The sequence below is a fragment of the Mizuhopecten yessoensis genome, unplaced genomic scaffold (genome assembly GCF_002113885.1).
Source record: "Mizuhopecten yessoensis strain PY_sf001 unplaced genomic scaffold, ASM211388v2 scaffold2137, whole genome shotgun sequence".
Classification (NCBI taxonomy): domain Eukaryota; kingdom Metazoa; phylum Mollusca; class Bivalvia; order Pectinida; family Pectinidae; genus Mizuhopecten; species Mizuhopecten yessoensis.
In genome coordinates this window covers 901,794-922,460 of record NW_018404396.1, presented here as the reverse complement: position 1 = coordinate 922,460, position 20,667 = coordinate 901,794, and the positions used below count along the sequence as shown (strand labels likewise).

The 20,667-nt window shown below is 34.2% G+C and overlaps 2 protein-coding genes across 2 annotated transcripts in view; one reads left to right on the top strand and one right to left on the bottom strand.

Moving 5' to 3' along the window:
- The window catches only part of LOC110445266 (EF-hand calcium-binding domain-containing protein 11-like), an 11,686-nt gene extending 7,589 nt beyond the window's left edge, over nucleotides 1–4,097 (bottom strand). Inside the window, exons 1-4 of the mRNA XM_021489788.1 lie at nucleotides 3,877–4,097; nucleotides 2,691–2,786; nucleotides 1,796–1,838; nucleotides 1,434–1,535 (exon numbers count right to left, since the gene is read on the bottom strand). Of these exons, the coding sequence (XP_021345463.1) occupies nucleotides 1,434–1,535; nucleotides 1,796–1,838; nucleotides 2,691–2,786; nucleotides 3,877–3,969 (334 nt within the window). The 5' untranslated portion in view covers nucleotides 3,970–4,097. The remainder of the gene's footprint in view (nucleotides 1–1,433; nucleotides 1,536–1,795; nucleotides 1,839–2,690; nucleotides 2,787–3,876) is intronic.
- A 42-nt stretch (nucleotides 4,098–4,139) lies between these two features.
- LOC110445265 (F-box only protein 11-like) lies at nucleotides 4,140–17,978 on the top strand. The gene is made up of 19 exons (XM_021489787.1): nucleotides 4,140–4,347; nucleotides 6,210–6,413; nucleotides 7,163–7,310; nucleotides 7,557–7,686; nucleotides 7,987–8,073; nucleotides 8,645–8,780; nucleotides 8,929–9,035; nucleotides 9,861–9,972; nucleotides 10,476–10,582; nucleotides 10,744–10,881; nucleotides 11,371–11,588; nucleotides 12,087–12,172; nucleotides 12,477–12,571; nucleotides 12,851–12,973; nucleotides 14,235–14,320; nucleotides 14,668–14,888; nucleotides 16,222–16,440; nucleotides 16,686–16,794; nucleotides 17,033–17,978. Exons 1-19 carry the CDS (start codon nucleotides 4,251–4,253, stop codon nucleotides 17,259–17,261), a joined length of 2,652 nt encoding a protein of 883 aa, XP_021345462.1. The 5' UTR covers nucleotides 4,140–4,250; the 3' UTR covers nucleotides 17,262–17,978.
- Nucleotides 17,979–20,667: the final 2,689 nt, after the last annotated feature.

Sequence of the window (20,667 nt, the reverse complement as noted above, 5' to 3'; positions counted from 1 at the left end):
AATTACTTAATACATTTGTAGTAATTACTTAGTACATTTGTAGTAATTACTTAGTACATTTGTAGAAATTACTTAGTACATTTGTAGTAATTACTAGTACATTTGTAGTAATTACTTAGTACATTTGTAGTTATTACTTAGTACATTTGTAGTAACTTTATTTAAGCCTTTCCATATCTGAATATATCTTAGTTTTGGTCCTATCTATGCATGGTGTAAACATGTAAGTTTTGCTTGATAAAAAATGTTGCTTGACATGAAACAAATATTTGAACATTATATGAAACAATAATTTGGAAGTCTCAATTTTCAGAGAATCACAAAAATCATCATGAAATATTTTCCAAACAAATTTTAATACATTGACAGACAACAGAGACAGATAGACTGTCACTGAAGGAAGGTACAACTGTAACAATAAAAAATCGGCCCCTTAGAACTTGACTTTAAATTTGAAATAGTTTTTTCAAAATGGCGGCATTGGTGGCCATATTGAATTTCTGATGGACCCGAAAAATAACAACACTTGGTCAGGGAGATGTCAGTAACATTCCCGGGAAATATAAATGAAATCCCTTTGACAGTATTTCAGCTTAAGTTGAAAAAGTAAAATGTTAACGGACGACAGACGACACACGACGGACGGGGACGGATAGCAATAGGTCACTTGGGCTAAAGCTCAGGTGACCTAAAAACATGTGGGACAGCAATAATTAGTTACCAAATCACAGTGTGATTGGAATCACTACACAGAAACTAAAATCACAGTGTGTTTGGAATCACTACACAGAAACTAAAATCACACAAATCAGTTGTGTACAATTCCACTAACAACAGATTTAGCTAATGTTTAAATTTTGCTGAGGCCAAACAAAATTTCAAAAGAATGAATTTGATGAGTATCTCATTTTAAAAACTTGTATTGATATTACGTCTGCTGGAAAAATAGATCCGAAAAAGTCTCTTGCTTCTGGGTACCTACTGGCAAATCAATTTAACAACCTAAAAGCATCAATATTTGTCAACTCCAGCCAGCACTCAAAATTATGTTAGCCCCCCTCCAAATGTAAAAACATAATTTAAATCTTTAGTATAATTGTTTACTTATATAGATATACAGAGGAGCAGATTGAAAAGATATTTTTAAAAGCCTATACAACCTATGCGTTTGAAGATTTCATTTTACAAATTTTGCATACTCCCTAGCCGTTTGTAAATCAGGTAAGAAGAGGACATTTTTATTTTGACTTAATTAATTGCATTTATCTTTCACCTTTGATCTAACTATTCAAGACATGTTTGATTTATTCAATATGATATATACATACTCTATCTATATAAACTTCGAAACAGAATAAAAAAAATCTTTCTTTAAAAGCTCAGTATCAGTACGGAGAGAAGGTTATCTCCCCTACACCACACAGAGAACTTACATTGTGAATCAAATGCCATGAAGGTATGTCTGATCTCTCCATCTTGGTCAGCCTTCGACATCTTTTCTGTCATGGCAACCATGAACATAGGAAGATTCAACCCTAAAACAGTCCATTACTATTAAAACCACAAAAATCTATGAGTATGTTTGTATCTCCATGTTTTGAAACAAATACCTGTTATATTTATTTAGCTGAGTTTAGATTTTATACCTATTCTTCAGTACCTCTACTTAAACTTTCCACAAACAAAATGTCATGTTATTTAATAGCTGGATAGCAATGATATTCATATTTAATTACTGGGATTCCATATATAGAAATATCACTTCTTTTAATTTTAATAGTATCCATAGACTCACCTGTGCTATCTCCATAGCTTTCCATCAAATGGTCTGCTTCAAGCTAGAAAATAAAACAGTATTGTTTAAGAGCTCTGATCAAATTATTTCATACATGTGCTCAGATCAGCATACATGCTTTATACATAAAAGATCCTAACTTTTCTAATAGTTTTATTTATGTAAACATATTACAGTGTTATAATGGAATATTGTAGTAATATAAATAAACTCTCAATTGTTATATTAACTATAATAAATAAATATCATACAGTGTAACACTGAAAGTTCTAGTAATGTAAACATATTAGTGTAAGGTGACCAGAGTACCAGAGCATTTTTTACTGTTCACACAACAATGTATATGTTTTCCTATGCTTTTCATGGTGTAAGATATTTTGCTATAGAAGTAGTGTATTCTGTATTCATACTGCATGTAGTTCCACTTCATAGTTGATTTGATCCTAAATTTTCATATTTACCAGTAAACAATATTTTTTCTAATAATGTAAATAAATAGAAAATGATGTTTAAAGAATAACCCTTGTGCTACACTCAGCAGAAAATAATAGTTCATTTTACCTCTGTGAATACTTGTTTTATAAAAAGTTCAATATTCTTTCAATAACTTTAATTAACTAGAAATTATTTTTATCTTTGATATCCAAAGGTGAAATGTGGCTCCCTAACTATAATTTGGTGAAAAGCTGTTCTAACTTTGGTAATACTCTATTTAATGGTGTAAGATAAACTATCTGTTTTTAAAATAAATTAACCAAGTGACCATATAAACTTGATCTTTGACCTTAATCATTTTCCTTTTACCAGCCAGTGGTAGGGGTATACAATTAAAATAAGATCCGTCAATCATTTGATTAAATTTGAAGAATAAATACTTCCATAACAAAGTTATTACCTTGGAGGGTTTGTATCCAAATACTTCTGCTACAGCTATCTTCAGGTCTTCTCTGCTTAAAAACCCTTTGCCACCAACATCTACCTGATGGAAAACCTGAAAAATAATACAACAAAAGATCAGTAGGATTATACAGGAATATCCATTCCTATTCAATCATCTATACACAATTCAATCCTATGAGTTTCCACAAAATCAATGGTGCTCCGATTATAATGCCAATAATCAGCCATATCAGATATCAAGTCATTTTACTTAAATCCTTGTAGTGCCCTCCCCTTACGAAAATCCTGCATCTGCCCCAGTCCAGTGCTAACAAACCAATAACAAAACCAGTGTTTTTCCTGCCAGAAAACAAAAAATATTAATTCAAAACAAAAAATCAAATACTTCTTCATTTTTCTACAAACAGAACACAATTTCAAGTCCTGAATTTTCTTATAAACATATCTTTTATACATAATACTGTTTGCTGGAAACTTTTTTCATGCTTTTAAACTTAGTGATGGGTATTCAGGTAAAAATCATAATTGATAATCGGTTTATTAACAGAGGTAGTAAACTAATTGATGATCAATTTATAAATCTATAGGACTGAATTACGAAATAAAATTAAAACATTACTGTTACATCAATGCATTATAAGTTGTAAACTATATACATAAGATTTTGTTCTTTTACGATAAATGGATTTCAAGCAACTTTCTATGCAGTTTTGTTAATCATATAGCAAAGAGCTTAAGAATAAATGACTTTCAACGCATAATTCACATTGACACTTTGATTTCAATAATGAACCAATTATATGAATTCCCATGTCAGGTAGAACGACATCCGCACCAGAAAAGATTACATTCGAATTTGAAATAAGAAGAGAGGTAGAGCTGATGGTAAATAGATAACTTGTTAAAAATACAATCATAATATGAGTTAAAGGTGGTCTTTATGACCATGCCAGGGGGCATACAATTTAACTAATATTCAACTTTATAATGTATACCAGTAAAACAATTTCTGTAAGTATTTGGCATTAAATATAACATATTGAATATAATATACATTACGAACTGTTTTATAAACAACACCAATCATGGTAATAATGCTACAAAATATATATGTACAGCAAGTAGGATAGGTAAATCTAACTGCTCCCTTCAATATAACACATAAACACGTTTATATTTACAGACGACAGAAGTCGTTTTTCTTCTTTATTTAAGTCCTTCGGCATTGTTCTGTAGCCATATTGACCGAGGTCAAATCCAGTCCGGCCACTCATCACCAACGATGGCTTTCATTGTTCATCTCCACGAAAATATTTCTTAAGGCATTACACCCTGAAGCTGTTGTGGTCAATTTTCCTGACAGGTCCTTGCAAAGATGCAAGGAAATTCCTTGGGTATCCCCGGAAGTGATTTTTCATTGGCTGATTGTAGTCATGTGACTTAGGTAATTAACAGCCAGTCGGATGGGAATAAATTTCAATATGGCTACATAGATGAAGTTACTCCGTTCGTCTGTGGATTATTTACGAACTATTGGCCACAACTTTGGTCCAATATGTCGAGTCACACTGCCAGAACAACAAGATACAGCACAAGAAGGCTTCGGAAACGACCAGTTGTGAAACAAGCGTCTACAAGACGCCAGAATGAGGGTAAGTTTTGTTGAGGTCATTGTGTATAACAGCAAGTGTAACGTTATCTGCAAACCTATAAATATATTAAACATGGCATACACAAAGAGATAAATGCCAGACGCCGCTTAGAAGAAACCATGAACTAAAGTTTGTTATCGACGATCCAATAGTTTAAAATATGCATAGTTTGCCTCAAATAACTTCAGTAATCGACCAAATATTGATTCAGAAGTCGAGATAAACACGTCGAGATTCAATCAAATCGATGGCAACGAAATTATCACCATTCTCCATTATAACACTAGCCATATCGCTCTTAAAATGTATTCTGTTCGTTTGTTTTTTCAGGCAGGATACAATTACTTATGTATAACCTATTTCCTATAATATTCCGATAGGGTTAAATACATTGCATATTTATAAGTTATTTTCCGTAGATCAATATTATTGTTCCAACCAATTTAAAGATCCACCTAATTCCTTTTCACATAAAACTAGTAAATATTTAATAAAAAAAAAAAAGTGGTTTGCACTAGTCATTCATTGCAAATAGTACTCTCACCATTGCACAACATATTTAATGACCACTTTATTTAATTATTTTATATGAATGAAGTCCTATTAAATGTAAAACTATAAGCAGATTTAAACATATTCAATATTGGGAACAAGATCAAACATTTTTTTAAATAAAAATTCAGACAAATTATGATTATTTTTCATAGCAAATAGTAACTTTTGAAGCTATATACATAGAATCACCAGTGGATGTTGATATATTCCATGTGTTTTTTTATCAATATATATATGCAAGTAAACCTCATTGGGTCTTACAATTGTCAGTCTGTGTTTAAAAAGATTCCATTTTCTGCAAATGAATTTTAAAAAGAACGTTATGAATTTAAAGTTAATTTCATCCCAGTTTACTAAGACATTTTTACTTAAATTTCTAAAATGACTAACTCAGTTTTGCAAGACAGTCATGTATATATATGGAACAGGGGAGGAAAACTACACAGCCAAACCAGGATTTTAACCCGGGACTCTCCTAACTTTAGATGGGCGCTCTACCAATTGAGCTACCTGGTCACAAAAGATCGACCCAGTCCAGATCCGCTACATTCCTCCCTTCTTTTTTAAGTAATTGCCCTCGAAGACAACTATTTACAAACCAGGTTCCAGTATCCCATTGCCCAGCGTACACCCAATGCTTGAAAAAAGGGTTGGTCAAAGGCAGCACTGTAACAGGAGAGAGAAAAAATGCACAGCCAGACTAGGGTTCGAACCCAGGACGCTCGAAACTCTGGACAAATGCTTTTAACGATTGAGCTACCTGAACGCTGACAATTGACCCAGTCCATTTACACTACGTAGACCTAGATAGGGTTCAATTCATTTTATTCCAAAAGCAGTACATCTTATAGGAGTCAATATTGCCTAGTCATTAAAGGTCAACAGACATTTGATACAGACCAATTATATATTACAAACGAGTAGATTATGAAAAGTCATACCGGTCCAAACCAGGGTTGAAACAGGTAATTTGGTTTGCTATGATGTATACCTGTTGTTTGTTCAAATTGATTCTAATTTGTTACATTTTCTTACAAACTGGAACTTTTAACAAACCCTTGTAACAAAAGCTGTATATGCATGACAAGCACTAGTGTATACCTGAAGCTAGGTTTTAAAAAGTGTTTTCCTCAGGGGCATGAAAATTGATAATGCATGTATAATCTAGAGGTCTTCTGTGCTGTTGCCTAGTTGTAATCTCTGTAGCAGACTGCATTACATGGAGCAGAGACTGCGTTTAAAACACCCTTTTCAATGTTTTGATAGATTAAAATGGTAATTTAACATTTTGCACTTTAATGTTTCAGAAAATGCCAACATACAGAACACAGACAATGAAGATGACTCAAGCAGTAAGCCATGTCATATGCGATACAACCTAAGAAAACGCCAACCAGAGGGCAGTACTAGTCCATACACTGGAGGGCGAAGTCACAGTCTCTCCGAGTCCTGCACACCAGCTAAGAGGAGGCGCAAATCATCCACTCGCTCTGTTGCTCCATACCTGAAAGGTATATTAATTGAAAAAACGCAATTTAAACTGCAAGAATTTATCATCCTTGTGTGCAGGTTCTGGCAACAATTAGACTTTAAAAACAATGTCAAGCAATTAGTTGAATTTGATAATCAACTCCATTTACAATTTCAAATTTGATGATGTTAACTTTTTTGGACCCAGAATCTGTTTCAAAACATATTATGATTTAAATATCTGAACAGATTTTGTAAGTATTCCAATTTGAAATAGCACCTAAAATAAACTTCAAAATTTATCATTTGTTAAAGACGAGATGTCATTCTTAATAACATCATGATTATTGACCCTGACTGATCATGGCGACAATACATTGCAGTCACCTCACCTCACCTATCCTCTTCATGCCGGTCGGCATTTAAGGCCCACAATACATTACAGTATTGATTGTTAATGGGTTTAGCTCAATTAAACTAGAATGGAGATTACTCAGCTGATTTGAGATTTAAATCCTGATTATTCTGTTTCAAATTTTGTCACCAGTAAAACTCTTTGTTGCAGTATAATCATAATATACTGCTAAAAATCTTTCAACACTAGGTTTATCCCCTAATCGTACTGATAAACTGATAAAACCGGTGCCTGATCATTTAATACATAAACCATGTTATTGTTTTGTTTAATTGTACTTACGCAAAACTTTTCATCTAAAATCTATGAGAAGTGTATTAATATTTTCCTCAGGACATTCATATAAATGTACAATATACTTTATTTTTTTAATAGGATGCCTGGTTGGAGCACACTATCTTCAACAGGACTTACCAGATGAAGTACTGCTGAAGATCTTTAGTTACCTGTTGGAATTTGACCTTTGTAGAATTGCATGTGTTTGCAAACGTTTTCGTATCATTGCAAATGACACAGAACTTTGGTGAGTTCAAATTATTTTTGCAACTTTAGAAAGAGTTTTATTGTTCTTTTAATGATTCATGTGATCGAAAAAATAACATTTCTATGCTTAATATAGAATTTCAGTTGTTTCTAAATTTTTCGTTAATTTTTACATTGACTTTTCCAGTTCAATCAGAATTTGTTTTGTTCAATATTATACATTTAATTTTAATAAAACGTGTTATAAGCTTATATTGACCCGTGTAATCTGTTTCCATTTTTCCAGGAAAGATATTTATCAGGATATATTTGAGTATGATTTCCCACTCATGCATCCAGAACCAAGGGTTTTTCGATTTGTACAACCACACGAGAATGAATATGAAAATCCATGGAAAGAAAGCTTTAAACATCTGGTAAAGGACAAATTTTTAACCATATTTTGTATGTCTGAACTAAAAGATAATATAAACGAGATTTGTTTGAAAATTTAATCCATATGCTTGACCTGTACATGTGGGATTTAAAATCATGACTTACATAAAAACCTTTTTGTTGGTCAATTATCATGAAATCATTTATTGACTTCTGATACAAAAATTGCATTATCCATTTGAGAAGAAAGAATTGTCATATAGAGTAATTGTTAAGTTTCCATGGAAATTTAAAGTATTATAAATTTATTCATTTGACCTCTTTATGTTTCTTTGTAACAGTATAAAGGAATCCATGTTAGACCTGGTTTTCAAGAAATGTACATGGACCACTCACGTGGAAGGAGACTTCGGGGCAGGGACATGACAGTAAGTTCTAGTTTCCTCTAAAGGGAAAAGGCCACCAAGAAAAAAGCCAGTATGGCAAAAGAAATGGCTGCATTAAGCATGCATGTTTTTGAATATTTCTTAAGAATCAGATATTGTATCCAGAAATGGATATTTATTACACTTCTTATAAAAGAATTAAGATAACAAATATCAAATGGAAATGTTAAAGTCATTTCAAACAGGTTTTGATATTGCAGTGAAAAATACATTTTTTGCAATACTGTCTTGACTCATTTTTATCAAATTTTCCTAAAGAAAAATTCATTCTTTTCGTGTAGACATATTGGTAAATTTACTGTATAAATTTCTTGAATTGATAAATATTTTAAGAAAAATAATTTCTGACATTCAATTTAATGCACACAATTTTTCTCAAATGAAAGTTATTTTAAGAAACTATTTTTAAATAATGGATAAAATGAAAACAAACTGAAATCTTCAGGATCATTTCCTTGTCTAGATCTTAAGATTTCAATGGTAGAGTGGTTTTTTGTGTATTTCCCACTATATATCACCTTTCTTTCACTGTTTCATTTTGTTTACTTTGCAGTGCTTTGAGACAATTGAGCAGGCCTACAGTTTTGTTGATGCTGAGGAGATTGAGAGTCCGTTGATTCTGGTCCACTCTGGTCTATACCAGGGGGAGTACCTATTTGTGGACACGAATGTCTCCATTATAGGAGCAGGTATACTAATTACCTCTATACACTAAATCATAACAACTTGTATACTCATTGTTATATTTACGGTTAAAACTATAATTATAATATACCATTGTTCTTTATATTACGCATTAGTTACCTTGTTAGTTTGCAAACTTTTGTTATTTCGTAGCACCTGGAAATGTGATAGACCATGTGGTGATAGAGAGAGAAAGTGAATCCACCGTGATGTTTGTAGAAGGAGCCAAGGAAGCTTATCTGGGATATGTTACGCTGCGTGTAAGGAGCTTTTTCATAATATATACAATGAAAGTAAATAAGTAACGAATAATTGCAATCTTCTTTGATAGAAAATAAAAATTTAATTTAATACAATACTCTGCTTTTAAAGTAGTCATTATTTCGGACAAGAATATTATCAGATCTGCATCATAATTTCCAGACATTGACTTGCAGAACAATGCCTATGTGTATACAATGAGTATCATGTGACTTGTATGATCTATTTAGAATGTGACTTGTATGATCTATTTAGTATATGACTTGTATGATCTATTTAGTATGTGACTTGTATGATCTATTAAGTATGTGACTGGTATGTTCTATTTACTATGTGTCTTGTATGATCTATTAAGTATGTGACTTGTATGATGTATTTAGTATGTGACTTGTATTATCTATTTAGTATGTGACTTGTATGATCTATTTAGTATGTGTCTTGTATGATCTATTTACTATGTGACTGGTATGTTCTATTTACTATGTGACTTGTATGATCTATTTAGTATGTGTCTTGTATTATCTATTTACTATGTGACTTGTATGATCTATTAAGTATGTGTCTTGTATTATCTATTTACTATGTGACTTGTATGATCTATTAATTATGTGTCTTGTATGATCTTTTAGTATGTGACTGGTATGATCTTTTAGTATGTGACTGGTATGATCTATTTAGTATGTGACTTGTATGATCTTTTAAGTATGTGACTTGTATGATCTATTAAGTATGTGACTGGTATGTTCTATTTAGAATGTGACTTGTATGATCTATTAATTATGTTACTTGTATGATCTATTAAGTATGTAACTTGTACATTTTAGTTCTCACCTGACATCACATCTACAGTACCCCACCATAAACACTACGCCCTGGAGGTGACTGAGAATTGCTCACCTGTTGTAGACCACCTCCGTATCAGAAGTTCTTCTGTTGGTAATGATCCCTCATTTCAAGTTATAATGTTAATATGGGTTTTTTACATACTTGATATTTCAAAAGAACCTTCAGCATTTAAATATAGCAACTTCACTTTGGATGTTTCTGGGGGTATGTTTTATTATCTGCGTCCAACACTTTGGTAATTTATATAGAAAAAACTTGTATTGATATCCCTTTCGTTTTAGTGTATGAATCAGAATTTGTATTTTATTAGTTCACGTATACTGTTTGTGTAAATGGGATTAATGGTGTTTTATCATATAGCTCCCTTGTTATACTGTGAAAGAGCCTGTGCACTATTTTGTCATGTTGTGAACAATATAACTCTGTGTGATATTGTTTCTGTTTTGATGACACAATAATGATAGTTGCCCTATGCTCCTATAAATGAAAACATTTAAACTTTTTTCATAACCATATACAAAATGGCAACTTTTTATGCATGTACCATTGTTCTTAACCATGTGTAAATAGAAATGATAACATGTCCTCAACAGTTGGTGCTGCTGTATGTGTGTCAGGATCAGGAGCAGACCCGGTCATCAAACACTGTAAGATCAAGGACTGTGAGAATGTTGGCCTGTATGTCACCGACTATGCGCAGGTAAGAATGCTGTCTAAAATATTCAAGGTTTTTATGTTCCTAATAACTAGCATTACTGTTGACATTTCAGTTAAGTCTGACCTTCATAAAGCAGGTTGTCAGCATCTGTAGCCAAACAATATACTCCTGAACTTACTTGATAATGTTTTCATTATTTTCAGGGGAGCTATGAAGACAATGAGATCAGTGGGAATGCCTTGGCAGGAATTTGGGTAAAAAACCATGCTAATCCCATCATGAGGAGAAACCATATACACCATGGAAGGGATGTGGGTATTTTCACCTTCGACAATGGCCTGGTAAGTGTTATATAGCTCACTTCCATATTAGAGTTTGTCTTTGAATGATAGTGAGGTTGTACAACCAACCTAGGTTCTCTCTTGATGTTTGTTGCTGAAAATTTTATTGACCTAAATCTCACCATTAACCCTTTCACCCCTATGTAATTTTAATGAAGCCTACCATACATTGATCTGGATGAGTCCATTATGATCTACAGTGGTGGAAGAGTTAAAGTCTTAGCTTTATTGATTATAGCAACATTAGACTTTTGATTGTAGTAATTCAGGGTAAGGGTTGACCCAGAACTACAGATCAAGGACTTAATTGATTGAGCTAAAGGAAAGTTCCCTCAGTAACTAGTGACAAGATGGGATGTCCCTGTGATATTATTATCCTTAGATTTATCCTGAGAATGTGAGCTGGGATGAATGATTTCCTATCTACTTCTAACCTGTATTTTATTTTCTGATATTTTACTGAGGAATGTATATCTGTTATAATTGTAGGGTTACTTTGAGGCTAATGATATCCACAACAACAGAATTGCTGGTTTTGAGGTGAAAGCTGGTGCTAACCCCACAGTGGTCCGGTGTGAAATCCACCATGGACAAACCGGTGGAGTGTATGTGCACGAAAATGGGCGTGGCCAGTTCATAGAAAACAAAATCCACTCAAATAACTTTGCTGGAGTGTGGATCACTTCAAACAGTGATCCTACCATCAGGTACGTACAGAAGCTGGTATCAGCTGGGTTGTCAAAAAAATGTTGTTGTATTAGACAAAAATATTAGTTCTATCAGCTACGTTGTCAAAAATGAGTTGTTATCTAGGCAAAAATATTTGGTACATTGACAATTCAATGTCAGCTGTGTTGTCAAAAAAGAGTTGTTGTCTGTGTTATCAGTAATGAGCTGGTGTCCTAGACAAACTTATTAGGTACAAAGACATTCTAATATCAGCTGTGTTGTCAGTAATTGAGACATTGTCAGTTTCAGTACAAAGAAAACCTTATATCTAGATTTGTTATGCTATTATAAACATCATTCTGAATTTTTTATCAATGAACCTTTTAACATCTTCATTTTTCTGGGCAGATTTTGTAAATATAATATTTTTTTCTGATAACAAAATCCCTGACTATTCACTGTGAGAAGAAAATACATATTAGAGTGGGTCCTATGAAAAAATGTCCTGTTTACAACTGTTTGTTTACTGTTTGTAGAAAAAATGAAATCTACAACGGTCATCAAGGGGGCGTGTACATATTTGGAGAAGGAAGAGGTTTAATAGAGCACAATAATATCTACGGTAAGTAAACTATCTACAGTAATTCTGAAATAAGTCAATTCTTTACATAAGGGGCTGAAGCAAACAGATTTTACCTAACTAGACCGGAACTTTGTTTAGTAAATAAAGTTCCTTTAACATGTTGGTAAATATTGCTTTGGATTTGTGTATTTGGTTTACCAGCTAATAAATGGTGTTTGATTGGAGGACTTATTTAAATATAGAAATGGAAATGAGATGACGGTTACATTTCAACCCTTGGTTAGATTCTTGCTAACCACTTCAGGTAGGTTGATTAATTTGTTAATGTTGTTGGCTACTACAGGCAATGCCTTAGCTGGTATCCAGATCAGGACAAACAGTAACCCTATAGTCCGCCACAACAAGATTCATCATGGCCAACACGGGGGTATTTATGTGGTAAGTTGACGTGTGCTTATGGTACACTTACAGATTTGTTCTTAAATCAAAATATGATGCAAAATATGTATCCGATGAAGAAACGATTTAATGTCAAGAAAATCATAGTGCTCGTCTCCCATTATTTCATTTTGTATAAAATTGTTATTTGAAATAGTTATTTGAAGCTGATAACTTGAATACTGTTGCTAAGATTGTCCTATAATAGTAATGGTATAAGTGTTTGATATGTTAACAAAATCTGAAAACCTGATGTGTAACTGCAATCTTTGCTATCAGCATGAAAAGGGCCAGGGTCTTATAGAGGAGAACGAGGTGTACTCCAACACGCTGGCCGGGGTGTGGATCACCACAGGTAGTACGCCTGTACTGAGGAAAAACCGCATCCACAGTGGCAAGCAGGTCAGTAGTCCCACAAAGAAGACTTGCATTATTACTTGTCAGTCAGTAGACATCCAAGGAATACCAGTAGTTTCTTTATATATTGTTTGTGATAGCAGACACTCCGTGAATACCAATATTGTTTATAATCGCAGACACTCGGTGAATACCAATATTGTTTATATTCGCAGACACTCCGTGAATCCTCATATTGTTTATGATAGCAGACACTCAGTGAATACCAATATTGTTTATGATAGCAGACACTCGGTGAATACCAATATTGTTTATGCTCGCAGACACTCCGTGAATCCTCCTATTGTTTATGATAGCAGACACTCAGTGAATACCAATATTGTTTATGATAGCAGACACTCAGTGAATACCAATATTGTTTATGATAGCAGACACTCTGTGAATACCAATATTGTTTATACTCGCAGACACTCAGTGAATACCCATATTGTTTATAATCGCAGACGCTCTGCGAATACCCATATTGTTTATAATCGCAGACACTCCGTGAATCCTCATATTGTTTATGATAGCAGACACTCGGTGAATACCAATATTGTTTATGATAGCAGACACTCAGTGAATACCAATATTATTTATAAAGCTGACACTCAGTGAATACCAATATTGTTTATGATAGCAGACACTCTGTGAATACCAATATTGTTTATACTCGCAGACACTCAGTGAATACCCATATTGTTTATAATCGCAGACGCTCTGCGAATACCCATATTGTTTATAATCGCAGACACTCCGTGAATCCTCATATTGTTTATGATAGCAGACACTCAGTGAATACCAATATTATTTATAAAGCAGACACTCAGTGAATACCAATATTGTTTATGATAGCAGACACTCGGTGAATACCAATATTGTTTATATTCGCAGACACTCCGTGAATCCTCATATTGTTTATGATAGCAGACACTCGGTGAATACCAATATTGTTTATGATAGCAGATACTCAGTGAATCCTCATATTGATAATGATAGCAGATACTCAGTGAATCCTCATATTGTTAATGATGGCAGATACTCAGTGAATACTGAATACCCATATTGTTTTCCTGTAGACACCAAAGGAAAACCAGTGATGAAAAATTTGTCACATACTTTTCATAGTGTAATAGATAGATATAAAGTGGTATGGATAATCATAAAGTTCTATTTGTATAACTAAGAAATTGTGCAAATGATAATGTTTGAATTAATTGTGTAATGACTTCCTTTGGTTGATTCATTACCTATATATTTCTTGCAGGTGGGAGTGTATTTCTATGACAACGGACATGGTGTTTTAGAAGACAATGATATCTTTAACCACTTGTATTCTGGAGTTCAAATAAGGTAGGTCTGAATTGAAATTGATTCTGTGTAAAACTCATTATACAAACCACCTCATTCATTGTCAGGTTGAGAATTATTTTTTAAAGGTGTATTGATATTTGAATTAAAATGGATATATGATTTATTGTCCATATTCAGATTTATTTACTTGAAGGTTAGGCACTACACTATGCTAATAGTACCTCAAACTTAAGCTTGCTTGCTTGCTTGCTGAGTACTATAGAAATGTTTTATAACTGGACTTGTACACTGAACACTGCATGCACAGAAGAAACAAATGTAAGCCCTGGGCCTTGGCAGGCTAGTAGATGTAAGCACTCCTAAAATGATATTCTTCACATTTTCAGGACAGGAAGCAATCCTTTGATTCGCAAAAACAAGATATGGGGAGGACAGAATGGTGGTATTTTAGTGTACAATAGTGGACTGGGTATGATTGAGTGTAATGAAATATTTGACAATGCTATGGCTGGTGTGTGGATTAAAACAGACAGTAACCCGGTGCTTCGCCACAACAAGATCCACGACGGCCGTGATGGGGGTATCTGCATATTCAACGGAGGCAAAGGTAAAGTTTGGGATGAAAATATAATCATAAGGATAATAATTATCAGCTAACCTGCCCGTAAAAGCCTTTATCTCCTGAATGACTGATTGGATTTTAACTAAATTTGATATGAAGCATCCTTGGGACCTGGGGCTCAATGGATTTATGAAATAAGGGTGTGGCCCCCTAGGGGGTTTAGTAAGGGGCCAAAAAAATAAAAATAAAATCTTCTCCATTTCCAGAAATGCTAAAACCAAATACTACTCATAGTTGTAAAAGCCCCCCCCCCCTCTCGTTTGTTCCTGGGGAGGAGAAGTTTAGTATAGTTTATATATGAAATAGACATAATAGACCATATCTTCCAATGTTCTGAACGGAATTTGCTCATTTTTGACAGAAATACTTGTTAGGGGAGGAAGGTCTGCTGGTATAATTTTTGTGACCCTGACCCCCTAGGGAGCTGGGTTTGGGGTGAAAAAGGAGGCGAATTTCAAAAATCTTCTTCTGCAGTTCCAGAAACGCTAATATCAAATACTTCTGATAGTTGTAAAGGCCTTCGAGTGGTTTATATACTTTGTGATTTTCATGTGCCCCAGGTCCCTCGTTTGCCTTTGGAAAGGGGGTAAAGTTTGGTATTGTTTATATAGACAATTCAACAAATGAACAGCCATCACATACTTTTTATCTCCAACCCAACTAATGTGCTAGTAATAGTAACAGCCTCATTTCTTTATGAATTATAAAGTCTCCATAGTAACGCTTCCAAGTTCTTACCCTAGATGTCTGAAGTGGTTACAAATTGGCATTACAGAGCAAATGTAAATATTGTGCCATGATTGCTTAAATAACCTGGTGAGCGATACAGGCCCCCTGGGCCTCTTGTATATTATTTAACAACTACCTTTTGACCGATTTAATTATTCTCTCACCTCCTTCTCAGGAAATGCAGTATTTTCATGTTGCACTACCTGTCTGAACCATTTTTAGGTGATGTTATATCTTATAAACTTTTCTATCATTTCAACAATTACTACTCCAGACAATGAGATGATGAAATATCAGGGTGAATCTTGGGATCCGTGTAACATTTCAGTGGTGTTTTTAAAACAAATTTGAGTCCCTGCTAAAAAGAATAAATCTAAGATTTGAAGTTCAGCTATGCAGTGATTTCTTTTATAAAACCACATTGCTGATGTTTATTGCAAGCCTGCATTTACAACTATAACTGAGAATTGTGATTGCAGTTATAATCTTAAAATTCAAAGAATATAGACAAAATGAAAGTTCCGGGTCAATTTGAAATAATCTCTCTATAGAACAGTTGTTAACTCTGTATATTACATCTGTGTCTTAGGAATTCTTGAGGAAAATGACATCTTCAGGAATGCTCAGGCAGGCGTACTCATCAGCACAAACAGTCATCCAGTATTACGAAGGAATAGAATATTTGACGGCAATGCGGCAGGAGTTGAAATCACCAACAATGCCACAGCAACATTAGAGGGTAACAAAGTCTTCAACAACAAGTTTGGGGGACTGTGTCTCGCAAGCGGGGTCAACCCAAAACAAAAAGGTAGCTATACAATACATTGAAACAAGGTTTGAACAGGATAGAGCTCATTTCCATTAGTTTGGATAATTGCATATTACTTCGAAAGAAGATCACTTCTCAACCATAATATAGATTTGATTTATGAAACATTATTGACATAGAATAGTAAGAGATCTTTATAACCTAATCAGTTGTTTGACCTACTATGATTTATGTACTATTTTTGACCTATTTTGAGCCTGCTGACCTTGTGTGTTTTGTTATAGATAATGTGATCAGTGGTAACCACAACATGGTACAGAGGGCTGTATCTAGAGGCCAGTGTCTATACAAGATCTCCAGTTATACAAGTTTTCCCATGCACGACTTCTACAGGTAAATTTTTCTATACTATATGGCAATCAACAAATTATCAGGACAATAAATGAGTAAAATCAATAAGAAACTTAGTATTACAAGTCAACACAGTAGCATACTGCCATAGAAGTTATGTGAAATAAAGGTGGTCAGCAATTAGAACAATCGAAAGCCATTTTGTGTTCCTTGTTAAACATTTCTTCTCTAGAAATTTTCAATTTTCATGGTTAAACATGCTACTTTTGTCTATTTACAGGTGTCGGACGTGTAATACAACAGAGCGCAATGCTATTTGTGTGAACTGTATAAAATCCTGCCATGCTGGCCATGAGGTTGAGTTTATTCGTCATGATAGGTTTTTCTGTGATTGTGGAGCTGGCACTCTGAACAATCAATGTCAGCTACAAGGAGAGCCGACACAGGACACAGACACATTGTATGATTCTGCTGCACCAATGGAAACACACACGCTCAGAGTCAACTGACCAATGGCCAAACACAAATATCAGCTGACCAAAGGCTTACAGCATTGGCAGTGTCAGTGAAGAGCAAGACTCTTCGGCTTGTCAACCCGGCTGGTACCAGGCTGTTTGTGGTACATGGCCATCTGTTGGGCATTTGTTGTGTCTCCAGCTTTTCCAAAAATGAATGAAGGACAGTGTATTATTCAAAGAATCACACAAGTTGGATTCAGGAAGAGTATGAAATAGGAGACCATATTACTTTGGAAACCCAAATGGTTTACATACATTACACTTGAGTGATGTTGTGATGGCATTTAATGCTGCAGTGCAGATGGTTACATTTAGAAATCTCTATTTAATTATATACATGTTGGAGCACATGTAGATCTGATATATTGTGAGCCTAGAAGGTGAGAGGAAGACATGGATGACGTTGTGTGGGTGTTGAGCGAGCAGAATATATTATATGTAGATTAACACCATATACTGTGCTATGTAATTCTATAGAACCACAAGTTTTACATGTGGTTCAATTCATCGATAGGTTGCTTCATTCCAACTTGTCCATCACTATCAAAAGCATTGGAATAAAATGTAGTAACATGCGATTCTGTGTGGCTAACAAATCAGTACCTAGCTACATAGTAGCATAATCAATGTTTCAGTGAAATGTGAAATTTAAATGTTTTATTGTTTAAATTAATGACAGCCTTTGTGGTGTCTGTTAATTTTATGAAATTAAATAATTACAAAATATCTATATATATATACATAAATATATCATTATTTCTTTTTTTTTGCCAAAATATTGATTTTCATGAAGTAGTTAGTGAAAGTAGCGATATGACTGTTTGGTAAGATACATAGATAGATACTATTGAAATATAGTACTTGCCAAAGCTTATTTTTACGCAATGAAAAAAACGTATACATTTATTTATGGGCCAGAATTTCTGTAAGGATTGGGTGTATGTCTGGGGCCATGGCAGGGCTACAGACCGGGGTTTGTTTTGTGTAGCCAGTGTTATCTCTATTGTTTTGTGTTTTGATAGAAAGGAAGGGAAGGAATTCCTATTACTGTTCTGTTCCCTGTGATCTGAGTATTTGTGTACATGTCTCCCTGAAAGCTGTAATATGTGTAATTGAGATACTTGTTGGAAAACAAGTTTAAGTTTGTGATGGTGACACAAGACTGCCCTTGTTCTATTAAGGTGCTATAGAGACCACCATCAGTATTGAGGTACCAAGCCTTACGCATGTTGTCAATTCCACAAATACGTTTTCTCAATTTCTGTTCAAAATGTTAATGATCTGAACACCAGATCTTCAGCCATTATAGTGTGAAGAGGACATAATCTGGTGTAAGATATGATCTCTGCTTTCCATTGTTGTCCTATTATCAAACCTGTGCGTGACTTGCTGGCATTTTGTTTCCGTCCAGGTGTACACTGCCAAAGGTGGGCGGGGCACATTAGAAGCATGCTGTTGTCAGCACCTTTATTTTGTGTCCATGTAACATTTCAGCATTTAACAGTTTACAACTCGATTGCTTTCGTTTTAGATTTATGTAGTCAAATGTTGTCCCAAGTTTAGCATAGATAGTTCCATTTCCACATCAGCTCATCAACATCATCATAACACTTGTACTTCAGTCTCGCTAGACATAACACCAAACCTGACAACACCAATCTCCAGGCTGGCAATATCATTAGTAACACTGTTACAGGTCGTGATAGAGTAACACTGTTACAGGTCGTGATAGAGTAACACTGCTACAGGTCGTGATAGAGTAACACTGCTACAGGTCGTGATAGAGTACATTTATATACTATTCCAGCATAAACCTGTACAGATGTAATATAGCCATGGATGTACCCACACCGGTATTTCATTGGTCTGCTGTAAATACACTAGTGCAATTTTTGTGTACACTTATCAGTGACACATGCGTGTAAGTGTCAGACAGGTGAGAGGTTTATTTGTGGTATTATATGGGGTACGATTTAGGTAGTGGTACTGTGTAGCATGTCTTTTCTATATTATCACCTTCAAGTGCTATACACAGTTTATAATCTCATTGTTTGCGGTTCACTATTTGGGTACATACGAGGTATATATATACAGTTAGATGATTGGAGCATTGTCATTTAGGTTATTTTTTTATGTAAGAAATGCATTCTTGTATCTGTTGATTTTATTAAATGAGATAGTTTTACAAGAAATTGGTTATGAACCATGTTTACTACTGGTGTAAGTAGTGGTATCAATACAGACTCCCATTTTTTTTTAAATTTGTTATAACTAAAGAAAGCGATGGTTTTAAAGTGACATGCCTCGGTGAAATTGTAACTTATGAGTTCTGTAATGGAAGCTTTGCAGAATTTCAGACAAATGTAAACGCAAATTTGAGCCTCTGCATTGTCTTCTGGAATGAAAACTGCTGGATTCTATATTTTTTCATCATTTTACTCCAAATATACTAAACCATCTTCATCTTTCCCTGGAATTTGAATCACCTGTTTGTTTGGATCTACAATCCATGCCTTTGCAATTTGGTTTTATATCAGTTTTAAGATTGTAAATAAAATACTTAAACTATTCTAACCTTTATTGTGCTTGGTGAGCCTTCCCAAGTAATAAGCTATTGAAATTGCATATGAAACAAATCCTCGATTTGTTTCAATTAAAAAAACACGACCTTTACAGTTAGTATAAAAATGAAGAAAGTTACTTTTGTTTCTTCTAGTTAAAAGTTTTCTCTGTGTTAATCAGTTTTTGGAATTTTCCTGCATCTCGGTGACTTAAAATAAATTTAGGAAAAACTTGAATTGGTTGGATATTTTGTTTGCGATTTTAAAAGCTGACAAATTAAATCAAGGACGATTTTACTATAGATTGTATACATGTGTTTGTCACTTCATGTTGTTGTCACTGGTAGCTTGACTATTGGACTATTGCTAATTATATCTTGTTTGTTTAATCAGAAACAAATTCCTGTAAAAGAGCAGTGTTGTCTGTGATCACTATACTAAGTAGACCCAGCCATGGGTGTACTTAGCTAGCTATACATAGTGGACACAGCCATGGGTGTACTTAGCTAGCTATACATATAGTAGACCCAGCCATAGGTGTACTTAGCTAGCTATACATAGTGGACCCAGCCATGGGTGTACTTAGCTTTCTATACATAGTGGACACAGCCATGGTGTATTTAGCTAGCTATACATAGTGGACACAGCCATGGGGGTACTTAGCTATCTATACATAGTGGACACAGCCATGGTGTACTTACTTAACTATACATAGTGGACCCAGCCATGGTATACTTAGCAAGCTATACAAAGTGGACACAGCCATGGGTGTACTTAGCTAGCTATACATAGTGGACACAGCCATGGGTGTACTTAGCTAGCTATACATAGTGGAC